This window comes from Octopus sinensis, linkage group LG7 (genome assembly GCF_006345805.1).
Source record: "Octopus sinensis linkage group LG7, ASM634580v1, whole genome shotgun sequence".
NCBI lineage: Eukaryota > Metazoa > Mollusca > Cephalopoda > Octopoda > Octopodidae > Octopus > Octopus sinensis.
The window spans coordinates 29,943,168-29,970,675 of NC_043003.1; the positions used below are offsets into that span (position 1 = coordinate 29,943,168).

General features: G+C 37.1%; 1 protein-coding gene across 4 annotated transcripts; it reads left to right on the forward strand.

Moving 5' to 3' along the window:
- Window positions 1-11: 11 nt before the first annotated feature.
- LOC115213978 (zinc finger protein 665) lies at window positions 12-27,508 on the forward strand. Of its 4 annotated transcripts, none has more exons than XM_036504678.1 (2): window positions 12-141; window positions 24,954-27,508. In XM_036504678.1, the coding sequence occupies exon 2, from the start codon at window positions 25,434-25,436 to the stop codon at window positions 26,568-26,570; it is 1,137 nt and encodes a 378-aa protein (XP_036360571.1). In that variant the 5' UTR covers window positions 12-141; window positions 24,954-25,433; the 3' UTR covers window positions 26,571-27,508. The 4 variants fall into 4 exon arrangements, with proteins under 4 accessions (XP_036360571.1, XP_036360573.1, XP_029638847.1 ...); XM_036504680.1 differs by lacking the exon at window positions 12-141 and adding an exon at window positions 19,694-19,704; XM_029782987.2 differs by lacking the exon at window positions 12-141 and adding an exon at window positions 20,291-20,456.

Below are 27,508 nucleotides of genomic sequence, written 5' to 3' on the forward strand. Positions count from 1 at the left end.
ACGTGGGTCGTGCTGGGGACAAGACGTGCGAGGACGTCGCTAAAGGGTTTGGGGCCAGCAGCTGCTATCGTTAGTGTTCGGGTAGGGGCTGTGAGGAAGGACCAGTCATCTCTGGAGGATCTCCGTCACCGCGAAGAGAAGGTAGGTGCCTCTATATTCAAATCGCACACTCACTACAAGGGAAAGTGAAAATCAAGTGGGGAGAGGACTTCGGAAAATTCACCAGGTCCGAGCTTTTCCCTAATAACTTTTAGGAAAATGGGATTTTTTTCAATGAAATTTTATAGAAATACCTTTCAAACGGCATACATTACGAATATAAAGAAATTTGTGGGGGAATTCTTGAGGTGAGGAGGGCACTTTCGGAAAATTCCCAAGATCCGAATTTTTCCTCGTTCTATTCCGAAATCACATTTAACTATCTACAGATACCCTAGCGTATGTGTTTAAATCTACCCACTTTCAATCATTTTTAATGTTTTCGCTTCAGTCTTATTTCATTTTCAATTATTTATACGCTCTTTTAACACTTCATCGTTATTCTCATTCACTCATTACTTTCTCTGTATCTATCTATCTATATATATATTATATAAATACATATATCATATACATACACAAATATATATGTCATGAAGGAAAAACTTGGATCTTGTGAATTTTCCGAAGTCCTCTCCCCACCCTCCCGTTGCTTTGCACGCATTTTTTTTCATATTCGTTTCCTACACATTGTTTTACACCCATCCCAGTATTTTTTCTTTTTTCTTTTCTTTTTTTTTTATTATTGATTTTCATTTCCGGTTCAAGATATAAACATTAACCAAAAGTTTTTTAAAAAAATGCATTTTTCAAGGTGAGGTGCGAAACTGCATTAGCCCCATTTCAGTCAAGCTGTTGAAACGTGAAGCTAACGGTTTAAGAAATACTCCTAATTGGCAAAATTACAGTATGAGTACCGTTACTGTCACACACACACATACATGCAGACATACATATACACATACATCGAGTAAAAAATTCCAGTTATCTCTTTCTTTCACACATACTAACAGAAGCACTTCACTTACACAACATACTGTCTCCCACACCCCATCAAACACACACACACACACACATGTACATCAATGCTTCCCCTGGACGGTAACTTCAAAAGAACTTCCCTCGTCATACAATCGCTTTCTCTTAGTCTCTTTCGCTCTCATTACTTATGTAAAAAAATTTGGTAATCTTTCGTTTTAACTCGAAATAATGTAAACACTGAAACGGCCATACATACACACACATAGATACATATACACACACATACATGCATACATACATATACACATACATGCATACACACGCACGCACTATAAAAACCGAGTAAAAAATTTCAGTTATCTCTCTCTTTCACACATTACTCTCTCTGTCTCTTCACACACACTAACAGAAGCACTTCACTTACACAACATACTTTCTGTTTCCCATACCCCATCAAACACACACATGTACATCAATGCTTCCCATGCACGGTAACTTCAAAAGAACTTCCCTCGTCATACAATCGCTTTCTCTTAGTCTCTTTCGCTCTCATACTTATGTAAAAAAATTTGGTAATCTTTCGTTTTAACTCGAAATAATGTAAACACTGAAACGGCCATACATACACACACATAGATACATATACACACACATACATGCATACATACATATACACATACATGCATACACACGCACGCACTATAAAAACCGAGTAAAAAATTTCAGTTATCTCTCTCTTTCACACATTACTCTCTCTGTCTCTTCACACACACTAACAGAAGCACTTCACTTACACAACATACTTTCTGTTTCCCATACCCCATCAAACACACACATGTACATCAATGCTTCCCATGCACGGTAACTTCAAAAGAACTTCCCTCGTCATACAATTGCTTTCTCTTAGTCTCTTTCGCTCTCATTACTTCAAAAGTTCCCGCAAGCCCATATGCAAAAAAATAAAAGTTTTTTTACGGAAATCGACGGAAAAGTATACTAGAACCGTAAGATTGCCGAATAGGCATTAAATAAAAGAACTAGAAATCTAAACTTAAAATATTTTATTATTTTCAGTACAGAAAATTATCAAATTAATTCAACACTGTTCATGGTCAATTAATATTTTTGCAGGTGTCAATTGAATAATTGCAAAGAAAAAATGGGAATGAAGGGGGGGGGGGTAGACGAGGAAGTATAGAAACAAAAATATTACTTTAGTTTCATAGTGAAATTGATGGAAGAGGAGAATCTGTTGAGTGGATTAGGAAAAAGTGATTTACATAGAGTTGTAATATTAAATGAAGTATAGACGATGAAATAGTTGTAATAACTTCAGAATGAGATGCTATAAATTTTTGTGAGTTCAGGTTTGCTGTGATGTAGAACGAGGGAGGGAGGTGATCTACATATATATGAGCAACATTATAGTTCAAAGCATATTTTGTCGTTGTAAACGATTCGGATATATGAAATGTTTTTTTTTTTTTTTTTTTTTTTTTTCGTAATGACAGTAAACATCTATATATTAAAGTAGGGAAATAACGAAAAGCCTAAAGGGAAGAAAGAGAAAGGAAATAATATATAAACTGGAACAGAAATATCAGGGAGGTGAAAGGCACAAGAATGTAAAAACAGCGGATGAAAAATTATAAATGTATCCGAAACAATTCTTCACAAAATCAAAATTTGTAAAACTAACAAATCGATGCTTAGTAATCATTTAAAAATAACAGAAAAGACAAAAGGGTGAATAAAAAATTCAAATCCCTAAAACATGCTATTGATGCTAGGGCCCTCAATAGCATATACTCTTGTTGTGACGTATTTACCTTCCTTCTGTATTTCACGGAACTTTGCGAAGCCTTCATAATTCTTGTGGAGCAGATATTGGTCGAGAGTAAGAGCAAATTTCTCTTCTGGCCACTTGGCTCTCCATATGCATAGGACCCGGAAAGTACGTAGCCAACGGCAGTTGGCAAATTTCCTTTCTAACTCTATATTGTGATCTCTAAGACTGTGTAACATATCTCCTTTCCACATGCGATTTGAATCAACGACCCGAATCAGATTAATTAAATATTGATCAGTAAACAGTCTCTCATCATATTGAACGTTACATTTGGTGTGTGCTGTGAGATTTCGTTTCACCGGTAGAAAACAATTTATAAGTCTGTGTGAGAACAATTGTCTCAGCTTTTCCTCCCAGCTTCTTATCTCCTGGTCCTCTTTAGAATCCATGAGATAGCCCTTTACGGTAGAATATATTTTGATTAATTTAAACAAAGGGTATTCGACGAATTTTGGTGTTTCGGTTGGATATTCAGGAAAACGTTTCTTTTTAGTAGAGCTCTGTTTCTCATCAGAAGTAGAACTCTGTTCATTATCTGGGGAAAGAGTTTCTTGATTTGTCGATGTTACTTCATTTTTCTTTGGTGAATTTTCATTTATGATCTTATAAGTGTAGTGTTTAGTTGCATGTTCTTCGAATGCTTTCAGTTTTTCCTCATAATCCCTTTTTTTCTTTACTCTTGTAAAGTAGTCATCGATATCATCCAAACAGAGAATGTGTTTATAGCGTTCCAATTTAGTTTTCTGCTTTATAATCTCTTCGAACAATGCCAAACAATCGCCTTTCCTTTTATTGAACTCCTCTAATAACCATCTCATGAAGTGATCTTCATATTTATCACGAAAAGTACAATCCATAGTGTATTCGTAAGTTTCTTTCTTTATACGTGCCTTCAAAGTTTTTTGGGCTCCGCGTGGACAGCCAAATATATTGAAAGGCCATGACGACAGCTTTAAAACTTCTCGTACTCTTCGGTAAAATCTAAAATCAGTTTCATTTGGATTCAAAGCGAGATAATTACAGATAAATTCGTAAATTGCATCATGAAACATCGAATCTGCCTTTCTATCGTAATCGATATGAAATATCCCAGTAAAACTATTCACTGCCAGTTCAGAAAATCCAAGCGTATATCCTAATCTAAAAGCAACATCACGATCGTTAATGCTGTCTGCCCACTTCCGTATATTTTCGTGCGTGAAGAAACCTTTGTATTCTGTGCAATTCATGGCAATAACAACATCTTCCTGTTCCACAGGACTTTCCCAAAACTTTATTCGGTATTTTTCCGCATCCTCAAGAGTTGGCCCTTTTGCATTCTCATCGTTTGGCCCAGACCACGTCTCTTGTACTTCCATTTTACTTAGGATTTTTTTAATAATAAAACTTTTCTAAAGGGAGATAACTCACACGCTTTGGGCGTGGAAACAAAGTTTGACCTGACTTAAAGTGTCGAATTTTCTCAGAAATGCATAGTTTTTTACGAAATTTTGTCGAGGTAAAAGTTACAATTTTGCTGATGGCATTAAAAATCTGGAGGGGAAAAGGTTTCAGATCATTTTCTTCCACATGGTCATAACTAAACTACATGGTCATAACTACAGCGCAATTCCCCACCACCAACAGCAAATTTGTTTCCTCATAACTTTCTTAAAAACGTATATTTTCTAATGAAATTTTGCCGAGATACATTTTCAAAGATATAGATTATAATTATATTAATGGGGAGTTTCGGAATTATATCCTCCATGCAGGTATAACTATGGCGCGATTCCCACTTCCACCACCACCACCATTTTCAAGGATACAAATTATAATCACCTGAAATGGCGGACCTGGCGCACAGTTACCCCGCATATTTTCTTATATAACATATAAACATGTACATCTTTTAGAAAATTGTCATTTTATAACACTTTGCTGGCAAATTTTTAAATTAACATAAACATTTATTTAAGTGAAAGAAAATTACCGGAGAACTTTCATCTAGTTTTTCCAAATCTCTCAGTTAATACTGTATTGAAACCATTTGTGGGGAAAAATTGTGGGTTAACTCGAAAATGAAAATTTAAAAAAATACTGGAATTGGTGTAAAACAATGTGTAGGAAATGAATATGAAAAAAAATCCGCGCAAAGCAACGGGGGGGGGTAGGGAGAGGATTTCGGAAAATTCACAAGATCCGAGTTTTTCCCTCATAAATTTTAGGAAAATGGGGGTTTTGCAATGAAATTTTATAGAAATATTCAGGAAAATATTCGGAAAATTCACAAAATCCGATTTTTTCCTTCATAACTTTTAGGAAAATAGGGTTTTTTCAATGAAGTTTGAAATGGCATACATTACGATTATAAAGTAATTTGTGGAGAAAATCTTTTCCAAAGGGTGGGGAGATGACTTCGGAAAATTCACAAGATCCAAGTTTTTCTCCATAACTGTATATGTGTGTTTATATATATATATATATGTGTGTGTGTGTGTGTGTGTGTATACATGTGTATATATATGTATATATATATATGTATATAATATATGTGTATATATATAGATAGAGAGAGAAAGGGAGAGAGAAAGTAATAATGAGTGAATGAGAATAACGACGAAAGGTTTAAAAAGCGTAAAAATAATTGAAAATGAAATAAAATTGAAGCCAAAACATTAAAAATTATTGAAAGAGGGGAGAAATAAACACTACATAGTGTAGTAGTACTACGCTAGGGTATCTGAAAGTTGAATGTGATTTCGGAATATAACGAGAAAAAATTCGGATCTTGGGAATTTTCCGAAAGTGCTCTCCCCACCTCAAGATTTTCCCCACAAATTACTTTATAGTCATAATGTATGCCGTTTGAAAAGTATTTCTATAAAATTTCATTGAAATAAAACCATTTTCCTAAAAGTTATGAGTGAAAAACTCGGATTTTGTGAATTTTCCGAAGTCTTCTCCCCACCCCATGGAAAAAAATTTTCCCCACAAATTTTTTTATAATCGTTATGTATGCCGTTTGAAAGGTATTTCTATAAAAGGTGGCGAGCTGGCAGAAACGTTATCACGCCGGGCGAAATGCGTAGCCGTATTTCGTCTGTCGTTACATTGTGAGTTCAAATTCCGTCGAGGTCGACTTTGCCTTTCATCCTTTCGGGATCGATAAATTAAGTACCAGTTACGCACTAAGGTCGATGTAATCATCTTAATCAGTTTGTCCACTCTATGTTTAGCCCCTTGTGGGTAATAAAGAAATAGGTATTTCTATAAAAGTTCACTGAAAAAACAGCATTTTCCTAAAAGTTATTAGGGAAAAACTCGGATCTTGTGAATTTTCCGAAATCCTCTCCCCACCCTCCTGTTGCTTTAAGCGCGCGCATTTTTTTTTTTTTTTTTCATATTCGTTTCCTACACAATATTTTGCAGTCATTCCAATATTGGGGGGAAGATTTTCATTTCCGGGTCAAGATGTAAACATTAACCAAATTGTGATGTGTTTATCGCATGTAACGTCTTGTTCATCGCATTTGCATTAAATACATATTGAATGCTTAAAACTACTTGTTTACTCGTTTCTTTTTGTCATTGAGGAGGTTGTGAGATGTGCTAAAAATAATAAATAATTAACAAATAATAAATAAATTTTATGGAGATGTACTTGCATAGCATGTGACCTGATCTTAGATCATGTGCTGAAACAAAAACATTTGCAGCGTGGAAAGTGTTTATAAGCCATTTAAAAACACAAAAACCGTTAGATACACTTCAGCGCACGGAATTTTGTCAGTGAACAGGTCACGGTCTCAAAGCGACGAAAATATTTTGACCAATTAAATTTAAATTAAGTGAATCTAACAGTTTTTGTGCATTTTTAAATGGCTTATAAACACCTTCCACGCTGCAATAAATAAATAAATAACGTTATTTTGGGGGTAAATATTTTAAGTTCGTGCGGATCTTTTCTTTTTGAAGGCCAAATTTTCCTAGTTAACTAAAAAATTTGAAACTTCGTATTCTGGTAGAATGTGTCAAAAGAAAACATTATTGTAAACAAAATTGTAATTTGTAACTTAAACGTAGTTTAATTTTTACGAATTTTTAAAAAGAAAATATCCGTTCGGGCTGTTGCTTTAAATGCATATTGAATGCTTCAAACTGCAAAACACGTGTTGGTTACAAATATTGACAACACGTACTATTTTCAGAATATTGATGACAAAATATGCAGTCACGCACAAAATGACAGCTTCCAAATCCTGTTTCCTGACTGGGTGACAATAGTAAAATTTTAAACCTCTGTAACTTTTTAAAAACTCCTGCAATCCTCTCCAGCTGGGCAAGACCAGTAGACCATGGCTTCTGAATCTTTACTCATTATTTTGACCTGCCTGCTAGAGATGGTAGACAATCGTCTCTACTCACAATATATAAACAGAGAAGCGACAGGCAATCGCTGATCTCGAAACTAGCAAAATAGCTAGTTTTAAAATCTCTAAACGTGATAGATGTAGTAACAATAAAAGACGGTGAAGTTTTTTTTGCCACTGTAACATGGCTGCTCTATAAAGAACTATGTTACATCATTTTAACCCCGGGAAAACGTCTTCCATGACTACAGAACAAAGAAATAAAGAGAAGGGTTGACACAAAATGTTTAAGGGGATGGGAGTGATAGCAGTTTCGCTTTTAAAACTTTGGTTATCAAGGAAAATTATTGGTTTTATTATAAATTGTTACGACTTAAAGGCGGCAAGCTGGCAGAATCGTTAGAACGCTGGGCGAAATGCTGAGTTCTGTCCATTTCTATGTTTTGGCCCCGGTGGGCAATAAAGAAATAGGTATTTCGTCTGTCGCTACGTTCAGAATTCAAATTCAACTTTGCCTTTCATCGATAAATTAAGTACCAGTGAAACACCGGGTCGATGTAATCGACTATTGCCCTCCCCCAAAATTTCAAGGCCTTGTGCCTTCAGTAGAAAGGATTATTTGATATGACTTAAAGACAGCGAGATAGCAGAATCGTTAGCACGCTTGACGGAATACTAAGCGATATTTCGCCCATCGGTACGTTCTGAGATCAAATTCCACCAAGGTTGACATCGCCTTTCATCCTTTCGGGATCTATCGCCTTTCATCCTTTCGGGATCTATCGCCTTTCATCCTTTCGGGTGTTTATAAATTAATTACCAGTGAAACACTGGGGTCGATGTAATCGACTTACTCCCCTACCCCAAGCTGCCCTTGTGATAAAAGTTTGAAATCATTATAATTTGTTACGACTTACACAACTTTCTGTGGTCACTATTATTACTACTACTGCTGCTGTCGTTAATATTATTGTTGAGGCTACTATCGCTCCCATCCCCTTAAACAGGTTTATGTCAACTATTTCTGTCCTGTGGTCATGGACTGATACATTCTTTGCTTCGCAGTCACTAATTCTTGATTCTGCTGTATTTCTACAATGCCAAAAGTGCTCCACTGAAAGAAGTAAGGAAGAGAAAATACATGAATTACAAGTCTAATTTAGTTGACCTACTAAGCTCAACAAGCGTTGATAGTAATGACTGACCTATATAATAGAAATACAATATATTAAATCCTGGAGCCTATACATCAAGTCAGTTGCAGTAACACTGTATCAATTAAATTTTCTTTGTTTTGCATAATCGTATTAATTCCATTATAGAGAAGACAGAATAAAAAAAAAATTGGCGAAAATTCGTAAAAATAAAATAAGTTATGAGGGGTTTTAGCACGCGCTTACATTATAACTCCGCTTATTTATCTGTGTGTGTGTGTGTTAGTGTGTGAGTGCGTGTGTGTGTGTGCGTTCATGCAAGCAAGCAAGCAGAAAAAGAAATAAAAATGTTTAACGGAACTAGTGTCGAACTAGTGGTTTTAGTTTTCCGAGATCAAAATCGATGGATTGTGGTTTTATTTTTTTTTTATCATTATCTACCTTTCTTTTGGGATGTAGGTTTCAAAAATCAAATTCGTTTTCTTGAGGACAACTCCGTTGCAGAGCCTTTCTGGGTTAAACACACGTACATAACAGCATACATGCGCATTAGCACCCCAAAATTTTCAACCTAAGGTGGTGAATTGTTTATTTTTTTTCTCTTCTTCTCACTCTTATATATATATATATACTCCTGACACCCATCCCACTTAAAAAGAAACATCCCATATAGTATGGCAAGACGCATATGTAGCATAGTAACTGACTCACAAACACGCCTAATAAGACTAGATGAGCTTAAAAACTCCCTACTAGAACAAAAATACCCCCTTAAACTAATAAAAAATGGAATCTCAAGAGCAATGAAACTGGACATCATACAACTCAGGACCCCCAAAACAAAAAACAAAGAAAACATTATCCCTTTCATAAACACACACAACCCTGGAGTTACCAACATGTTTCGAATCATACATTCAAACCTACCAATAGTCTTACAAAGCCCCAAAATGGAAAACATACTAAACAAATATTGCATAAAAAACAGTAGACGATAAGACAAAAACCTGAAGAAACAACTAACAAGAGCGAAATTCTCATCAGAAACTAAAACTGAATTCTTTGTAAAAGAGTGCGGAGATGGAGATGTGGGATCTGCAGTAACCCCACCTATAAATGCATAGAGGGAGACAAAGAAATGAAATTTAAAAGTGGTCACATGTTCAAAATAAATGCAGATATGAACTGCAAAATGCAGAACGTAATATACTGCATAACCTGCCCCACATGCAAGGAGGATTACAGAGGTGAAACTGGAAATTCTTTATGCCAACGAGCTAGAATTCACCAACATGTCCGACAGGAGGAACTCCGCAAGGTACCACTGAGTAAACACCTAGATACAAGTGGAGAAGGAAAATTTAAGATCTTTCCCTTCTACAAATGTCCAAGGAATGATACTTCCTTCAGGAGGAATATGGAAAAATACTTCATAACTAAGTTCTCCCCCAAACTGAATGGCTGAAAATATCTCTATAATAAGCTGTACTAGATGAAGAACCAAATATGTAAAGTAAATTGTATTAAACACACACACACACACACACACACACACACAGTTCTACACATATGTACACATACATAAATAAAAACAATCTCTAATCCAGATTCTCCATCCCATGTAAGCACAGAAATCAAACATTGGATTCAAAGAACTGAATAGTGGTATAAATATCAACACAATTATTTCTTCTTCCTCTTTTTCTTCTTTTTTCCCTTCTCCAACGACACCCCTTCCATATTGACAGGCACCCACACACACACACACACACACACACACGCACGCACCTTCACAAAACAATAATAAAAAGAAATCCAGGCAATTCTTTTTTTGAAATGGCCAATTTCTAAAAACCAAAAATCCTTTACAGTTGCAAAAATATAAACAAAAGTGGCATTCTTGACCATTGCTAAAAGCCAATGACTGGTTACTTTTAACAACTTGACCATTCCTCCTTAACAACTCCTTTCAGATACACAAACTCACACACAGATACACAAACTCACACACACATGCATGCACATAAACACATACACACACACACTCTCTCACAAGACAATGATAAAAAGGAAATACAATTTATGGTCTTCTTTCTCTCCCTTTTCTTCCTTTCCTTCTTTTTCTTTAATACTATTTTCAGATACAAAAACACACACACATACATGCACACACGCATGCTCTCTCTCATTTTCTCCCCATTCATCACACTCTTGTACTATCTTATATCCCTCCCCACCACTACACACTCAATAACACTTTAAAATGGTCACATTTTCCCCCAAGATCTTAGACCCCGCTTGGAGTAAACATTCTGACCAACTCCAAATGAAACCAGCAAAACAATTTTTTTCTTCTTCCTTCTCTCCCTTTCCTTCTTTTTCTTTAATACTCATTTCAGATACAAAAACACACACACACATGCACACACACACACACCACACACACACACACACACACGCGCTCTCTCTCACTTTCTCCCCATTCATCACCCTCTTGTACTATCTTATAGCCCTCCCCACCACTACACACTCAATGACACTATAAAATGGTCAAATTTTTCCACAAGAACTTAGTTCTATTTGAAAACCCCACTAGAATGGGCGAAAGCGCTAATATATGATATACTAGCTGAAGGTGACCTGCTCTACGCGCGGGTAAGAGTGTGGTTGTTACTTTCTGTTGCTTCCTTTCAGCACGTAAAAAGCACCATCCGAACGTGGCAGATTGCAGCGCCACCTTGACTGGCTTCTGTGCTGGTGGCACGTAAAAAGCACCAACCGATCGTGGCCGCTGCCAGCCCCCCTGGCACCTGTGCTGGCGGCACGAAAAAAGCACCCACTATGCTCACAGAGTGGTTGGCGTTAGGAAGGGCATCCACCTGTAGAAACACTGCCAGATCAGACTGGAGCCTGGTGCAGCCTCCTGGCTTCCCAGACCCCGGTCAAACTGTCCAACCTGGAAAACGGACGTTAAACGATGATGATGATGATGATGATGATTCTCCCTCTTTGTTTCTCTCTCCTTTCTCTCTCACTTTCCCACTCTCTTACTCTTCCTTTCTCTCGGACTCTCCCTCGCTTTCTCTTACTCTCTATCTTTATCTATCTCTCTCCCATTTATAAACAACAAAAGATCTTGAGTAAGTTGAGAAATAAAATATTTAGAAAGATCAATCATAAATATCAGGCAGTAACAACGGAAAGGTCTGCTTCAAGGCAGACAGCAGAACACTAACATTTAAAAGGGACAGACGAACTTGCGAGCTGAATAAAAATAATAAAATATTGGAAACCAAAGTTTGAAGGGATAGAATTTGAGGATAGTAGAGTCACCATGGCTGGCATTTCTTAACGACGGACAGCAACGTATTGACAGTTCAACGGCTGGCGTAAAATTTTGAACTTGATGTAAAAGAAAATCCCTAAACACCAAGTTTTGAATTGATTCTTTCTCACGACAGTAAACTGACGATGGCAAGCATTCAAAACTTCTTCATCATGGACGGCAACACATTGATGATTAAAAGGCTGGCGCAAATTTTTTAGCTTGATGTAACAGAGAATTCCTAAACACCCGCTCCTTTAAATTTTAATCCCCTTCCAGCCTCATTTAGACCGCTTTTCACATTTTGGTTAATATAACCCGATTTCATTTGGGTCTACTGGGGCCACATTTTATAAGATGAGGACTCAACCAAGTTTCCTGAGTTCTGGTCATAGACCATAGAACACTCAAGCAAGTTTCCTTAGTTCTGGTCATAGACCATAGAACAGTCAAGCAAGTTTCCCGAGTTCTGGTCATAGACCATAGAACACTCAAGCAAGTTTCCCGAGTTCTGGTCATAGACCATAGAACACTCAAGCAAGTTTCCCGAGTTCTGGTCATAGACCATAGAACACTCAAGCAAGTTTCCCGAGTTCTGGTCAGAGACCATAGAACGCTCAACCAAGTTTCCGGAGTTCTGGCCATAGACCATAGAACACTCAAGCAAGTTTCCCGAGTTCTGGTCATAGACCATAGAACAGTCAAGCAAGTTTCCCGAGTTCTGGTCATAGACCATAGAACGCTCAACAAAGTTTCCCGAGTTCTGGTCATAGACCATAGAACACTTAGCTAAAATCTAGTTTCTACCTAGTCTGAACCAATCAATCCGCCGCAGTCTTCATCCACACAGAGCTTACTCAACCATGTTCCAATTCCAGCGACAGACGACCAGACCAGCCAGTCATGTTCCTGCTCCAGCCAATGACGACGCTAACATACACCAGCAACGCCACCGATGCCTTCATCTCAATGTCGCCTTTCTCTGCCGTCGCCATCACCATCGTCGTCCTTCACCTTCACGTCGTCTCCATCTCCGTCGCCTTCATCTCCAGCAACACTAATATGTACATAGCACTCATTCAGGTTAAGCTTTCACGCTGTTATGATTTTCACCAAGGTTAACAGCACAGCACTACCTGCGAGATCTTCTGTACCAATGTAACCTGGCACAGCATTGAAGCCACAACCGCTACACGACATGTGTTCAACCGGCATCTGCACTTGTGATCCGAACATCCTGTTACAGAACGAACTGCTATTATGTACTTTACTACGAACTGGTAAATTAACTCCATCTTGTCTGAAGTACCCTGAGAGACTTTTCCTATGCGCTGTATTTTGTTTTGCCCGCATACACCTTGTTTGTACTTCTGTCACACACACGAACACACATAGTTAATACACACACAAATGCTATCTCTGTCACATTCATACGCCACACATGCCTTTCTCGCTTGTTTTCCATGCTCAATGTGCCCTTGTAAACGCAACTCATCTCTGTAAGACCCTAGGTCGGTCACGCATACATAGAGAAAGTTGTTTGTCCCTTACAACGCGCCAGCATGCCACACTTTTGTTCCTGCATGACTGAGGCATATAATAGCTCAAGCACTGGCTGGCAGCCTCAGCCTTACTGCATTAATCACTGGCATATTCAATACTGTACACTGTATTTCAGCCTAGCAAGCCCTATTGCACTCATGCACCTCTGTTCTGCACGTGTATTCCCTTGTTTTGCAACACGTCTGCATCAGCTCAATTCTTCTCCCGACTCAAAGCACGTCGGATGTTCACATGCGCTGCGCTCATGTTTAGGCATAATTTCCCCCTGTTAGACCCCTGTTGGTCACGCAATTAACAGAGAAAATTATCTGTCTCGCACCCAAGTTGCACCCAAAAAGTGTAAAGAAGCAACCAGTTCCCTTTACGTAACTATCAAAAAGTATTAAAAAGTTTAATATACATAAATACAGATATATACACTTTGTATATATACATTATATATACATATTTATATATCGAACACACACACACACACACACACACACATATATAAATGAACGCAATGAATATCTGATTCATAATATTTGTTCTCATGATTGTGTGTTGGTCGTGGCGTGTGGCGATGATAATTCTTCCTATGAATGCAGACAGATACATCAAAGAACACCGTCTGACGAACCTTACATTAAATAACGGGAGTGGACTTGTCAAAGTTATACATGAAGGGGAGTTAGGGGGAAATGGAGGAAATAGCGTGAGTGAGGAAGATGGCCCCTAGCAACCACACCTTTTAAGATAGGGATTTATAAGGTAGCCCACGGGCATCGTCACCTCATTCTACATGTCCCTGTAAATTTTGGAGCGAATCGGACGGGACGTAGTGGCATTGAAAGCGATCCAAGCTGTAAAAACGCATTTCAGTTTTATATATAGAGATTTTATATATAGAGATGATATATGTTATTTGATGTATAAAAAACATGTAATATACAAATAAATATCTGCAAATATAAAACCATCCGAATTTCTGAGTACCTCATTTCTTCTAATATAAAATACTTGTACATCATCTCCAAACCTTCTAATATATATACATATATATATATATATATATATATATATATATTGGTAAAACGGTAAGATAACAAAAGAAAGAAAGAGACCTCAATATTATGTAAATAGAGGAAATTTATCTATACAATAATATGTTACATTACTCGATAGTCAAGATAAAACTCTGAGTTTCAGATGCCGAAGTGGGAATCCACGACATCTCTTCGGTTATCGGGCTATTTGAAAACGCTATGAAAAAATACCGTTATACAAAGGGAAATTACTGTGTTATAACTCTGCTGCCTGCGTACTTATACATCGCTCGCATTTTTCGCCATAAAAATTATATAAAAATATATAAAATGTATGGTAGAAGGTGTGATGAGGTAAAAAAAACCCTCTTGGGACATAACATAGAAAGCATGTTCTATCTGTTTTCTTTAGGGGACCAAAAACGTAACAGAAATTTAGTCACATATGGGTATGATCCGAAAAGTTCTGTCCTTGTGTTTAGACATGTAGTAGTTTCGATGATACTGGACGAGCGAGCTCGCGTGTATGTTTGCATGCAAGTATGTATGTGTTATTTTAGTCTTTTTAATTTGGAATAAATTTTAACTGTAGCATGGTTGTGAAGGAAATATCCTGCTTTTGTTCATCATATCATCATCATCATCGTTTAACGTCCATTTTCCGTCCTAGCATGGGTTGGACGGTTCGACCGGGGTCTGGGAAGCCAGGAGGTTGCACCAGGCTCCAGTCTGATCTGGATGCCCTTCCTAACGCCAACCACTCCATGAGTGTAGTAGGTGCTTTTTACGTGCCACCGGCACAGGTGCCAGGGGAGTCTGGCATCGCCCACGATCGGTTGGTGCTTTTAACGTGCCAGTCAAGGCGGCGCTGGCATTGGCCACGTTTGGTTGGTGCTTTTTATGTCCCACCGGCACAGAAGCCAGTCGAGACGGCGCAGAAAATCTTGGAGGTTTTTATAGTCTCAGATGTGACCATTTGTAGTGTATGAATTAAGGAATTGCGTTCTCTCCCCAAGAACCCTAGTTCACCCATACTTTTCTCTAGGCAAGTTCGTATGTAACCTGTTGCTCCATTAATGATAGGTATGAAACTGAAAGTGCATCTTGGATATTGGATTTGCAACTCCTGTATTTTTTAAAAACTACATTGGTATCCAGAGGGCAGAACATATCTTTTCTTTGTGGTCCCCACACATCTGGCAGAAAGACTTCCTCCCCCCCACCTCCATTTCCTCCCAAATTTATTTATTAAAAAAAATTTTTTTTTGGCAAAAACCCCCGTTTTCGGATACAGATATTCCGGAAAATTGCCAAGAATCGGCATTTTAAAATTTTCCCCCTTTCTCCCCCGTTCCCTCCACCCCCAATTTCTTCATTTCTGACTTTTTCCCTAATCCGGTGATCTTACGATACTAGTCACGTGACTGTCACTTACAAACCACGTGTGTTTATGTACATTTGTGAAGATGATCGTCGGTTTCCGTAAAATTTTTTATTTTTTTACATATGGGGTGTGGGGAAAGGGGATATTTTGAAGTGAAAGCGAAGGAGACAGAGGAAGCGTAATTTATGAGGGAAGTTCTTTTGAAGTTGGCGTGAATCAGAAGAATTGATGTGCATACGTGTGTGAGAGAGAGAGAGAGAGAGGGAGAGTGTGTGTATGTGTGTGTGTGTGTGTGTGCGTGTGTGTGTGTTTGATGGGGTGTGCAAGACAGAAAGGGTGGTGTGTATGTGAAGTGCTTTTGTTAGTGTGTGTGAAGAGACAGACAGACAGACAGAGAGAGAGAGTAATGTTGCTGTTATGTGTGTATGTGTGAGAGAGAAAGCGATAACTGAATTTTTTTGTAGTGAGTGAATGTGAGTGATTGACAGAGAAGCTAGAGAGAGAGGTTATGTATGTATGAATGGCTTCAGTGACACACACACGCACGCACGCGCACAGGTTGTTATGCATGTATGTATATATGTATACATAGATGTATGTATCGATGTATGGCCAAGAAAGAGAGAGTTAACTGAATTTTTTATTCACTTTTTGTAGTGAGTGAATGTGTGAGTGACTGACAGAGAAAAGGAGAGAAAGAGGTTATGTATGTATGTATGTATGGCTTCAGTGACACACACACACACAGACGGCATGCCAATTTCAAAAGAACTTCCCCAATCCAATCGCGCTCTCTCTGTCTCTTTCGCTTTTACGTCGACTTGAAAAGATACCCTTCCCCCCTCATATGTAAAAAAAATTTTTAATCTACGGAAAGCGATGATCTTCACAAACATAAACAAAAACACGTTCACCATATTTTGACAACTATGGTACTCATACCGTAATTTATCCCCCTAACTGTAACGCTAAAACCCTAATCCTAACCCCAAAACCCTAACCCTAAGCGTAACCGTAACTACAAAAATTTTTGTAATTTTTTTCTGAATCATAATCTCCATATTTTTTCGCATATTTTGAAAAAAAAAATTGTGAAAAAAAAGTTTTACAAAAATTTTGGAAATTTTTATCAGAATCATAATCTCCGTATTTTTCTGCATATTCTGAGAAAAAGATTTTTCTGAAAAAAGTTAAAAATGAAGAAATTAGGGGTGGGGAAGGGTAATTTCAAAATGCCGATCTTTGCTTTTATTTTTCCCGATTCGTACTCTCCGTAGCCGAAAATGGGGGTTTGTGTAGAAGAAAAAATAGAGGGAGTTGGTAGGTATAAAAGGAAGTCTTGCCCCACTGGCTGGCTGTGTTTTAACTTGGAATCTGTTTTAATTATGAAGTTCCACTAATATTCTTTTGACCCATCGATTTCAAAATAATCAAATTCGTCTGTGTTCTCATTTTTTGTTATCCAGTTCCAAACTGTTGTGTTTGCCTCTCTCTCTCTCTCTCTCTCTGTTGAATAAGGTTTTAAAATAAACGGTTCTTAGTTCAAACCCGCTTCAGTACTATATACATATCCAAGCATAAAATACCTGATAACAACCGATGGTCAAGACAGTCAAAGCATGATAATTAGACCCCAGTGGACTAATTCTAACAGGGAAATGGATGAAGCTCTATCACAGTGGAGAGAGCTGGATTTGTCAATTCCGGTTGCAGTGGAGGATAGATCAATTTTCAAGGTGTCGCCTAGTTTCAACTAGTACAAAATTCTCAGGGGAGAATGTGGCCAACATTGGAAGGCTATTCAATCTAGATGGATTCTGCATCTCCATCGCACTTGGAGTGGGAGCTGACGTCTGTAGGGGACTGAGATGCCGCTGTAGTAGGCCCCTCGACCCCACAGGTCCTCACAGTCTGTCTTGCCACCTAAATGCTGGTCACTTCGCTCGTAACACCGAACTAAACCTAATCACTAAGGGGGCTCTGACTCGAGTTAATACCTCCTCAGTTCTGGAGCCGTCGGGGTTATCCAGAAGTGATAGAAAGAAACCAGATGGATAAGGTAGGTACCTTATTTGGGACTCCACAGTCTGCGACTCCTTTGTTCCCTCCCACATCCTGGATGCTGTAGTTAATGGGAGGTCACTGCTTCCGTAGCCGAACGGAAGAAAACCCTGAAGTATTGGGACTTGGCAGTGAACTATCTCTTCCGACCTTTGGCGTTTGAGACGTTCGAAGGGTCTGGGCCACTAACCGCGAAGTTCTTGTCAACATTGACAGCTCATCTCACCTAGGTATTAAGTTATGCCTGTGAAGGTACTTGGCTTTTCTAACGCCTTAGCCTCGCCATCGCCCGTAGTAATGCTGTGAGCATGCAAGCTTACTTCAGTAGGTTCTGTTAAACCTTGTGATGTGTGACCAGTTGCTGTGATAAAAAAAAGCCCCACAAATGGTTTCAATACAGTTTTAACAGAAAGATTTGGAAGAATTAGATGAAAGTTCTCCTGTAACTTTCATGTAAATAAATGTTTATTCTAATTTTAAATTTTGCCAAGATCTTATAAAATGACAATGTTCTAAAAGTTGTAGATGTTTATGTGTTGTATATGAAAATAAAAACTCTATTAAACTATAATAGTAAATGAAATTTGGGTAAATTTTCATCCTTTCACCCTATAACGGTAGAGTTTTAAGTAGAAGTCGAGGCTCACCAGTTGTAACGATAAAGTTTTGGTTCTTAGGAAGGCTGCAATTCTCTTGTTCGTGGTCACCAGTTGTAACGTGTTTAAATTTGTTGTTATAATTGCATACTGTGTTGTATGAACAATGCATAAAGTTTTAAGGGAGTATTTATTTACCGTTACGTTACAAATACCTTGCCTCGACGGGCAGGTTATGATAAATCCAAAAGCACGCGAAGTGAAGTTTGTGTTTGTGTCCTCTTCATTGTTTAGTAGTAAATACAGATAGCGATAGAATGATGTTGTAAGAGAACAGAATTAGAGCTAGTGAGAGTTGTAGGGTGTGGGACGTTGTCTCACAGTTGCCGACAGTAAACTTCCTTTCTCCCTCTGACCAAGGCTAGTCAGCCAGACCTCGTTGAGTCGTCACCAAAGTGACTTACTGATTTTTGCTTGGGGTATGCTTGCTTATATAACTATCCAGAAGGATAGATATATCATTGAGAACAATAGATTTAGTTGGTGGTCTTGTTATCTCTATTCTAGCTTTTGGTGAAGTAGAAGGGGTTAGAAAGGGTCAAGCGGTGAAGACATTATTTCGGCCTAGCCAAAGGCATCTGGAAAATGTAAAGCTGCTGTCAGAGAAAAACCATTGTTCCATCGTGGGAAAAGTTCTGTTGCCGTGGTAATTTAAATTTGGCTATGGTGGATCGAATCCACTTCATGCTTGCAAAATCCACTACAACCCACACGATTTTCACTAAGAAAAAAAAAACTCGGATTTTTTGCGTGGAATCAAATACCCTGATCTAATATGCTGCAAACTCTTATTTTTGTTCGGTGGACTGGACCCACCCCCACCCCATCCCAGAATCTTTGGAAATTCTTTTCTTTTTTCGTTGAATGAATTTCTGTGACCTCCTTATATACTACAAAACACTTTTTTCGGGTTCGGAAAACAGGATGGGGTGAGGTGGAAGCTTCGGAAATTTCACCCCCCCCCCACCTCCACTGATCTTTTCACTTGCACGATTTTCACTAAGAAAAAAAAAACTCGGATTTATAGCATGGAATCAAGTACCCTGACCTCCCAATATGCTGCAAACCCCTTATTTCTGTTCGGAAAAAAGGGCAGGTGGGAAACCGAACTCCCCCTCCCTATCCCGGAATCATTGGAATTATTATTTTTTTCGTTGACTGAATTCCGGTGACCTAATATGCTACAAATTCCTTTTTGGGATCCGGAAAACGGGATGATGTGGAACCCACGGAAATTTCACCCACACCCCCATTTTCAAATATTTTTTGCTATTTCTTTCTTTACCTATAATTTTAGATAACATTTTGCAGAAATGTTTTCGAGAGAGTGTGGATTACATTAGATTGAAAATTCAAAGAAGTTTGAAATGAATAAGTGAAAATACAAAGGTTTCAGAAGTTAGTGGTAACGAAATGTGGAGAGATAAACGATAAATTCTTCTTAAAAAAAAAAAACACGTTAGAGTTTTTGCATGTATGAGTGAAACGGAGTAAAAGTATATTAACAAAATATCCTTTTCCACCCTCTTAAAATCACTGGATATATATAATAATCTCGAATAGATTTTCCTAGCTTGCCAGTCCTCATTCAAACTGTCCAACCCATGCCAGAATGGAAAGCAGACTTTAAACGATGATGGTGATGATGATGTATAATGATGTATATAAAATGCCAGTCAAGTACTGAAATCGATGGTGTGTACTAAAGCCCCTTTCCATTGGGGTTGCTGATCTTGTGCCAAATTTAAAAACAATTAGTCAGATATTAATAATTGATTCAAGTCGATCGTGAAAATGCAATAGCAGTCACCGAAATTAATGTTTAATACACCGGTCCATACTGTTATATGAAAAGAATGTATTACGTACTTATTAGCTTTTATGTATTTAGTAACAATAGATAAAGAAAATATTTTACGAAAGTAAGGCTGATACATTGGCTTTATATTGGGATATATATCAGGTGGTAAGTTCCTCACAACCACTTCAGACTTAGTGTCTGCAGCTTAATATATTCATTTTTCAATGTTATTGAACTAAATAGGGTGGATAAACATAAGTAAAACTGTAAGTTGACCTTTTGTCAGTTGCTAATAAGTTGAAGGTTTTCAGTATAATCGTCTGCCCCATGTCCTGTGATATTTTAAGCCTCGTCGTAAGAAAGCAACATGCTGAATACAAAGGTGTAATCGTAAAAATTTGCCGGAAAAGGGCACGGTTTAGGGGCAAACATGTAAAAAAAAAAACCGAATTTTGAGGACAAAAGATTATTTCGCAGAAAGAAACAACCACAACTTCCTTGTCCTTTTCCTTCTCCCTGAAATAATGATAGCTAATAGAAAGTCCGCCGATCAATGATTACACCCGTCTCGTGAGACAGGTGTAATAGTCAAATTTTATCAAAACAAATTCAAAATATCAACCACAAACACCACTTAAGTTAGTTGGTCAGATAGTTTGTTGTTTACCGTCTCTGGAAAAGTCACCGATTATCAGTCACGTATTCCAGCTGTCTACTTGAAGTGTCAGTTATAATGATCACACAATTTTTTTTTTAATCAGAGGGTGGTGTGACTTCTTTTGAATGTTTCTGAAATATTCCACTGATTGAAATAATTTTTTTAAATATTGACTTATTTGGAGGTCGATAAATTTAGGGATAAAAAACTCATCGAAAGGTTTTGGCAGGATGTAAAAGGTTGGCTTAAGAGACTACATTTTCAATCAAAATAACTATATCTGCTTGGCAAAGTATTTGTTCATTTCTTCCATTGTAGATAAGAAAATTATTTCGCCACTTCTTGGTTCTGGCAACCAATATATACCATCCTCTCTCAGACAGCTACCGACCCATTCATTACATTAAAATTTAGATTCAGAGTCGGAGAATGAGGAAGAGCCTTAGCCTATCTTTGTATTAAGTGTTATGGGTTGGTTTACATAACTAGTGATTTCTGACGGTTTTGAGAGTCATATAGGTTCAAAACACATCAGAAAACCAGAAGAAAAACAAAAATTTACTAAAATAAGGACCAGCAAAATACTGGGATCTATTTAATCGATTATTCCCCTCCTTCCCAAAATTGTGGCCTTCTTCTTTAATGCAGAACTTTGTGGATTACTAACATGCAAAATAATCCGATAGCAAAATACCTTACTGTCCGTTTTTTTTATCTTCGTTGTTAAAATGTTTGTCTATGCGAGAAATCATTTTCGGTAAATATTAAACCCTATTAAAATTCAGTGAAACCACTTGTCCCTATATTGTCTTTTATCTCTGGATAATTCTTAAAAAAGTATTAATCCCATTAATGATCTTCGCATTAATTTCAGGTTTTATTAAAAACGCCTATTTACTGTTCACCAATTTATTTAGCAAAATTAATTAGTGCTATCAGCTTTCTAGAGTTTATCTCACTGCAATAGATGAAATTTCCGTTACTGTTCTCTAAACAACAAATGTTTTCTTGACAGAGAAATCTGTCAAGAGAACATATGTTATTTAGTGCCTCTCTGTCGTTCCATTGGCTTGTTGGCTTCTCAACATCACCATCTCGGTATGGTTATATATATATATATATATATATATATATATATATATATATATATATATATATATATATGTTTTTCCTTCACCACTTACATCTATCGTTATTTAGCACTCCAATGCCACTTGAGAGGGTGTTAAATTCAGATCCAGTGAGAGCCTCTACCTTTCCCGACCTGCTAGAAACGGCAGCTAAATCTCATTTAATGCCCTAAAAATAGGACATATATATAGTTAACCCTACTGTTGATTACATTACGTTTGAACAAATAATTGTATGACTACAAAGAATACCCTCCATCAGGCATTTGCCATATCCTGAACGCCTTACTTCCCTGGGCATGGGCACATTGAAACTCCGACGTCTGGCAGCTGACTTGGTAGACACCCATAAAATTATCAACCATCGTACAAACAATAACTCTGAGCACCTTTTCAAACTCCACCCATCTAACACTCGTGGACATATTTACAAAGTCAGAAAACAGCACAGCTCCCATGACTTCAGGAAACATTTTTTCACGCTGAGAGTTGCTGAAGCATGGAACAAACTGCCGGCATCAGTTGTTAGTTGTCGGAGCACTGCATCCTTCAAAACTTCCAAGCTTTCTGAGATTCGCCAATACTACACCTGATTTTCTCCCCTCCATTCACACACAAGCATGTATCTGTCTCATACATTGTTCGCTTTCCAGACATTTTTACATTACTGCATGTACTTTATATGCACTTTCTGACAAGTTGTGGTGCACCTGAGCACTGTATACAATAATTTCATTATTATTATTATTAAATGAAATATTTTCAACCACAGATCCGCTAAACGACTACAATAACTTTGGCTGGGCAAACCAACTTCGACGACACGGTTTTTACGTTAAATGGGAGACAAGTGTTCATATTCGTTGATCACTTTCAGCATTAACAGATACAAGTATTATTATAATCACTTCTGTCAAATGTGTGCAAACAAGTCTTTTAAGTGTAGAAAAACTGTGCTACTAACAATCTCGGGCCGACTAAATTTTGTGAGTAAATTTAGTCTGCGGAAACAAAAGAAGACCATCGCGCACGCGCGTTTGTTCGTGTCTTGACATGTTTCTGATCTGTGAACGTGTCCAGATATAAGGGAAATATCTTGCCTGGAAACCGATAAGAGTTGTCGGCAAGAAGGATATCTAGCAGTAGAAAACTACCTCAGTGAATTTCATCTCAGCCATACAAGCATAGAAAAATGGACATTAAAGCAATTATGATGATTGTATACATATAACTCGTATATCTCATCATTTTCGTGTCCACTTTTCTGTGCTTGCTTTGGTCAAATAGAATTCATTGAGGCACATTTTCCACAGTTCATGCCTTTCCTGTCACCAACTCTCATGTTTCCAATCATAAGGGTAAATATTTCTCCATCACCAGATTTGTTTATGCAGAGGACTGGAAATGAAGAACACTACTTGCTTACAACTATTATGTGATGTCAAAACAAAGAAATACAAATACCCACATGTACACGTGTGCGTGTGTGTATAAGAAGAAAATGGAGATTGGGAAGTTAATAATTGTTTGTATATATACATCCCTTTAGCATTTAAACCAGCCTTATCTAGCCCAAATAGTCTGCCCATTTTATTTTCAAACTGGCCATATCCAATCTCTCACACATACTCTACAATGTTATTCTTAAGATAACAAACACATCATTGAAATCTTGAAGCTATGAGATAATGCATGATTAATTCAAAACAGTGTGAATAAATAAGCATTGCATTTGACTGAGTTAATCTGAATGCTGGAGGCTTTACACTCCAGTTCAACTCTACCACCTGGTCTTTTGGTTTCTTTTGCAGCACTCTCATTGCAAGCATGCAGATCAGGTTCCCAGTTGGAAAATAACTATGTTCCTCTTACCAGCTTCCAATGCACTGGAAAAAAAGAAAGAGAGCCTTGTGTGTTGCCTTTTTCTCCTTGACTAAATGTAATTAAAAAAAAGATCCTAACCATGACCATCCCACCTTTTATCCTAACCCAAGCTGAAAACTTTCTGTATTAATCTCATTCTCAAGAACAGAAATACTTATGAAGATGTAAAACTCTTTCCTTTTTCAGATTTACAAATAGAAATGAGAAAAAAAGTAAAAATGAAAATTACTAAGCTTCACATTTCCAACAGCTTATATTGATAAAAAAAAATATCCACAGAGTGCATGACTACTTGCTCTAGTGTAGCAAATATGGCAGTTTAAAACAAAACTGGCACAGCTAGCAACTAATGGGAAAATGAAAGGGGGATACACACATATATATGTATATTTAGGTGCAGGCATGACTATAGTTTAGAAGTTCCATTTGCAATTACATAGTTTGGGGTTCAGTCCCATTGTATGGCACCTTGAGCAAGCAACTTCTACAATAATCAGAGGTCAGCTAATGGAAGCCTGTGTGGTTAAGAAATTCGCTTCCCAATGTCATGTTCAGTCCCATTGCATTATAATTAATTCATCTTGCTGCTTATCTGAATATAATTTTGTGATTGGAATAACTCAGTTTTGTTATTATTAGTTTGTGGAGGAAGAGCTGTTCTATGGAACAGATGAAGTTAAAAATAAACTCTCATTCTATTCTATAACATAACTGCTGTTGATGTTTGTGTGTTTAGACAATTTCTTTTTTTTTTATTCCACTTTTTCATTTAAAGTATCTGGTCTAGTCTTTTTGTTATAACATTTTATTGTTCTTTAACCCTTTTGATATCAACCCACCTGTGACTGCCTCTGGTTCTATAATACAAGCTTCCTTTTAAAGTGATCTAAATTAAAACCTTCCTTCAAAAATTCCATGTTAATTTATGTCCCAAACTTCAGTTTAATAATGACAAAGTTATATCACAAAATTCTTCATTATTTTCAAAATTAATTGAAACAAAGACAGTGTATTTCAGCAATATGGTACCAAAAGGGTTAACTCTTATTGTCTTTAATTGAATTTTAATCTTATACCATCATCTATTTCAGGGTATAACATGGTGAAATTGGCACAAAAATACCTCACCAATAGTTCATTTATAACTTTATCAGATTGTGTATTCTAGAGAATGACTTTATTGAGGATCAAGGACATGTGATGCTGTTTCTATAACCTTTATTGAATTACTTAGAAAATATTTGTACCAAACAGTGGTTGCAAAGATTTCTTATGTTGATTTCATTGATATCTTTGATGATGGTGGAGAGGGAAAAATAAACCATAAACTGAAATTTCCACTCTGATGCATAATGTTGTAAAAATGTTGAATTCTAGTTGAAGATCATTTCATTAAGAGAAAGGTTTCCAAAATTTTTGTTTGTTTGTTTGTTTGTTTTTTTGTATGAATAAGTGTTTTACAAATTTTCTCATTTATCACCATCTGAAAAATATAATCTGTTGGTAATGATTTGTAAGGATTTCTGAAATGTTTCTTTTCTATTAGTATAGTTTAGTTTTAAATCAAGTCCATGGAAGGTAAGGGTGAAACACAGTCTGAAACTAGTGATTTAACTCCTCACACTGAAGTAAATAAAAAGAAGAAATCATATCCTTGTGACATTTGCGGAAAGACATTCTCACAAAGTAGTAATGTAATTCAGCATAAATTAATTCACTCTGGTTCAAAACCTTATGCTTGTGGTGTTTGTGGTAAGAGGTTCACTGCAAATAGTTCTCTTTCTTGTCATAAACGGATCCACACAGGGGAAAGACCCTACAACTGTAATGTCTGTGGTAAAGCATTTACAATCAAAAGCAATTTGACAAGCCATGAACGCATACATTCTGGAGAGAAGCCATTTCATTGTGAAGTATGTGGCAAAACATTAGCTCGCAGTACAGAGTTAGCTCATCATATACGGACACACACAGGGGAAAAACCATATCAGTGTGATGTTTGTGACAAGGCATTCTCTAAAAAGGATTCTTTGGTACGCCACCAACGTATTCATACCGGAGAGAAACCATACAGCTGTGATATTTGTGGAAGAACATTCTCTCTAAAGGGTTCTTTATCCACTCACCAGCGAACTCATGAAGATAAGTTATCGTATCAGTGTAATATATGTGGTAAAATATTATATCGAAAACATGATTTAGTGAGGCATAATTGTGCTCGCACTCTACAGAGACGATTTATATGCAATGTTTGTGGTGAAGAGTTTCTTCAGAAATGTCATTTATTTAACCACAAACAAACTCATGCAGGAGAAAAACCATACCACTGTGACATTTGTGATAAACCATTCTCACAGAAAAATCAACTGCTTGTCCACAAACGTACACACACAGGAGAAAAACCTTATAACTGTGATATCTGTGGTTATATGTTCTCTCAGAAAGGTCATTTGTCTCGTCACAGACGAATTCACACTGGTGATAAACTATACCTCTGTGATATCTGTGGTAAAAGTTTCTCTCGATGTAATAATTTGTCATCTCATGTGCGCACACATACGGGTGAGAAACCATTTGAATGTGATGTCTGCGGTGAAGCTTTCACCGTAAATAGTCAATTATCTACTCACAAAGGTATTCACAGAAGAAACAATACATATTTCACAGTGAATATTGTCACTAAGACATTTAAACCTCCTGACAATTAAGTTTACCACAAATGGGTTCTTTCATTATCATCATTGTTTTAATGTTTATTTGTCCATGCCTGCATAGGTCAGGTGAAGCTTTGTTGGGACAGAGTTTTCTACAATCAGATACCCTTCCTTATGCCAACACCACCTATTTCCTGTCTTTTGGACAAACAACCTGAACGTGCTTATACAGAAAACTGGAAACAAATGAGACTTTTTTAATGAGCCTTTTGTTTACAAAGATTGCGCAACATGTCAGTATGCCTGGGCATACTTTTGTGATGAGCTACAAGCAAATGACACCATTTACATGAACAGAGAGGCCATTGTTTACAACCAACAAACACACTTGAAGATGAAGGGGAAATACAAACTCACACAAGCACACATACAGGAAGACGCATTATACCACAGGTTTCTTTTAGTTTCCATCTACCAAATCCACTTGCAAGGCTTTTATCGGCCTTGGGTTATAGAAGACACTCACTCAAGGTGCCACACAGTCATGCTTGTGCCTGTATGTGTGATGGACTTCTTTCAGCTTCCATCTACCAGATACATTCACCAGGCTGTAGCCAATCGTGTGGCTAAAGGAAAAAGCTTGTAGCATAAGTCTGTAAGACTAGTTCACATCATTCAGTACACATGGTTGTATATATGGACAATACTGTATAAAACGTTTGCTTGTGAGAAAACCTTCAACTGTAACAACAAATTGATGCTAGAAAGTATCAATTTTAGTGAGTTTTTTCCAAAAGTTGATTTTTAAAATTTCTTTTTGAAAATGCTATGACTAAAATGAGATAACATTTTTGTAGTATTGACAATCCCTCATAACTTAATAGCCTCCATCATTATCAAGATGAAAACAAAGCAAATGTTTAATAACAATTTTTTCCTGGTGCAGTTTATTGTAAAATGTAAATTTCATTAAAAAAAATGTTTCATAATTA

Bases quoted from the DNA above. Each gene is read 5' to 3' on its own strand.
- LOC115213978 (XM_036504678.1), top strand. From the start codon at position 25,434: ATGGAAGGTAAGGGTGAAACACAGTCTGAAACTAGTGATTTAACTCCT.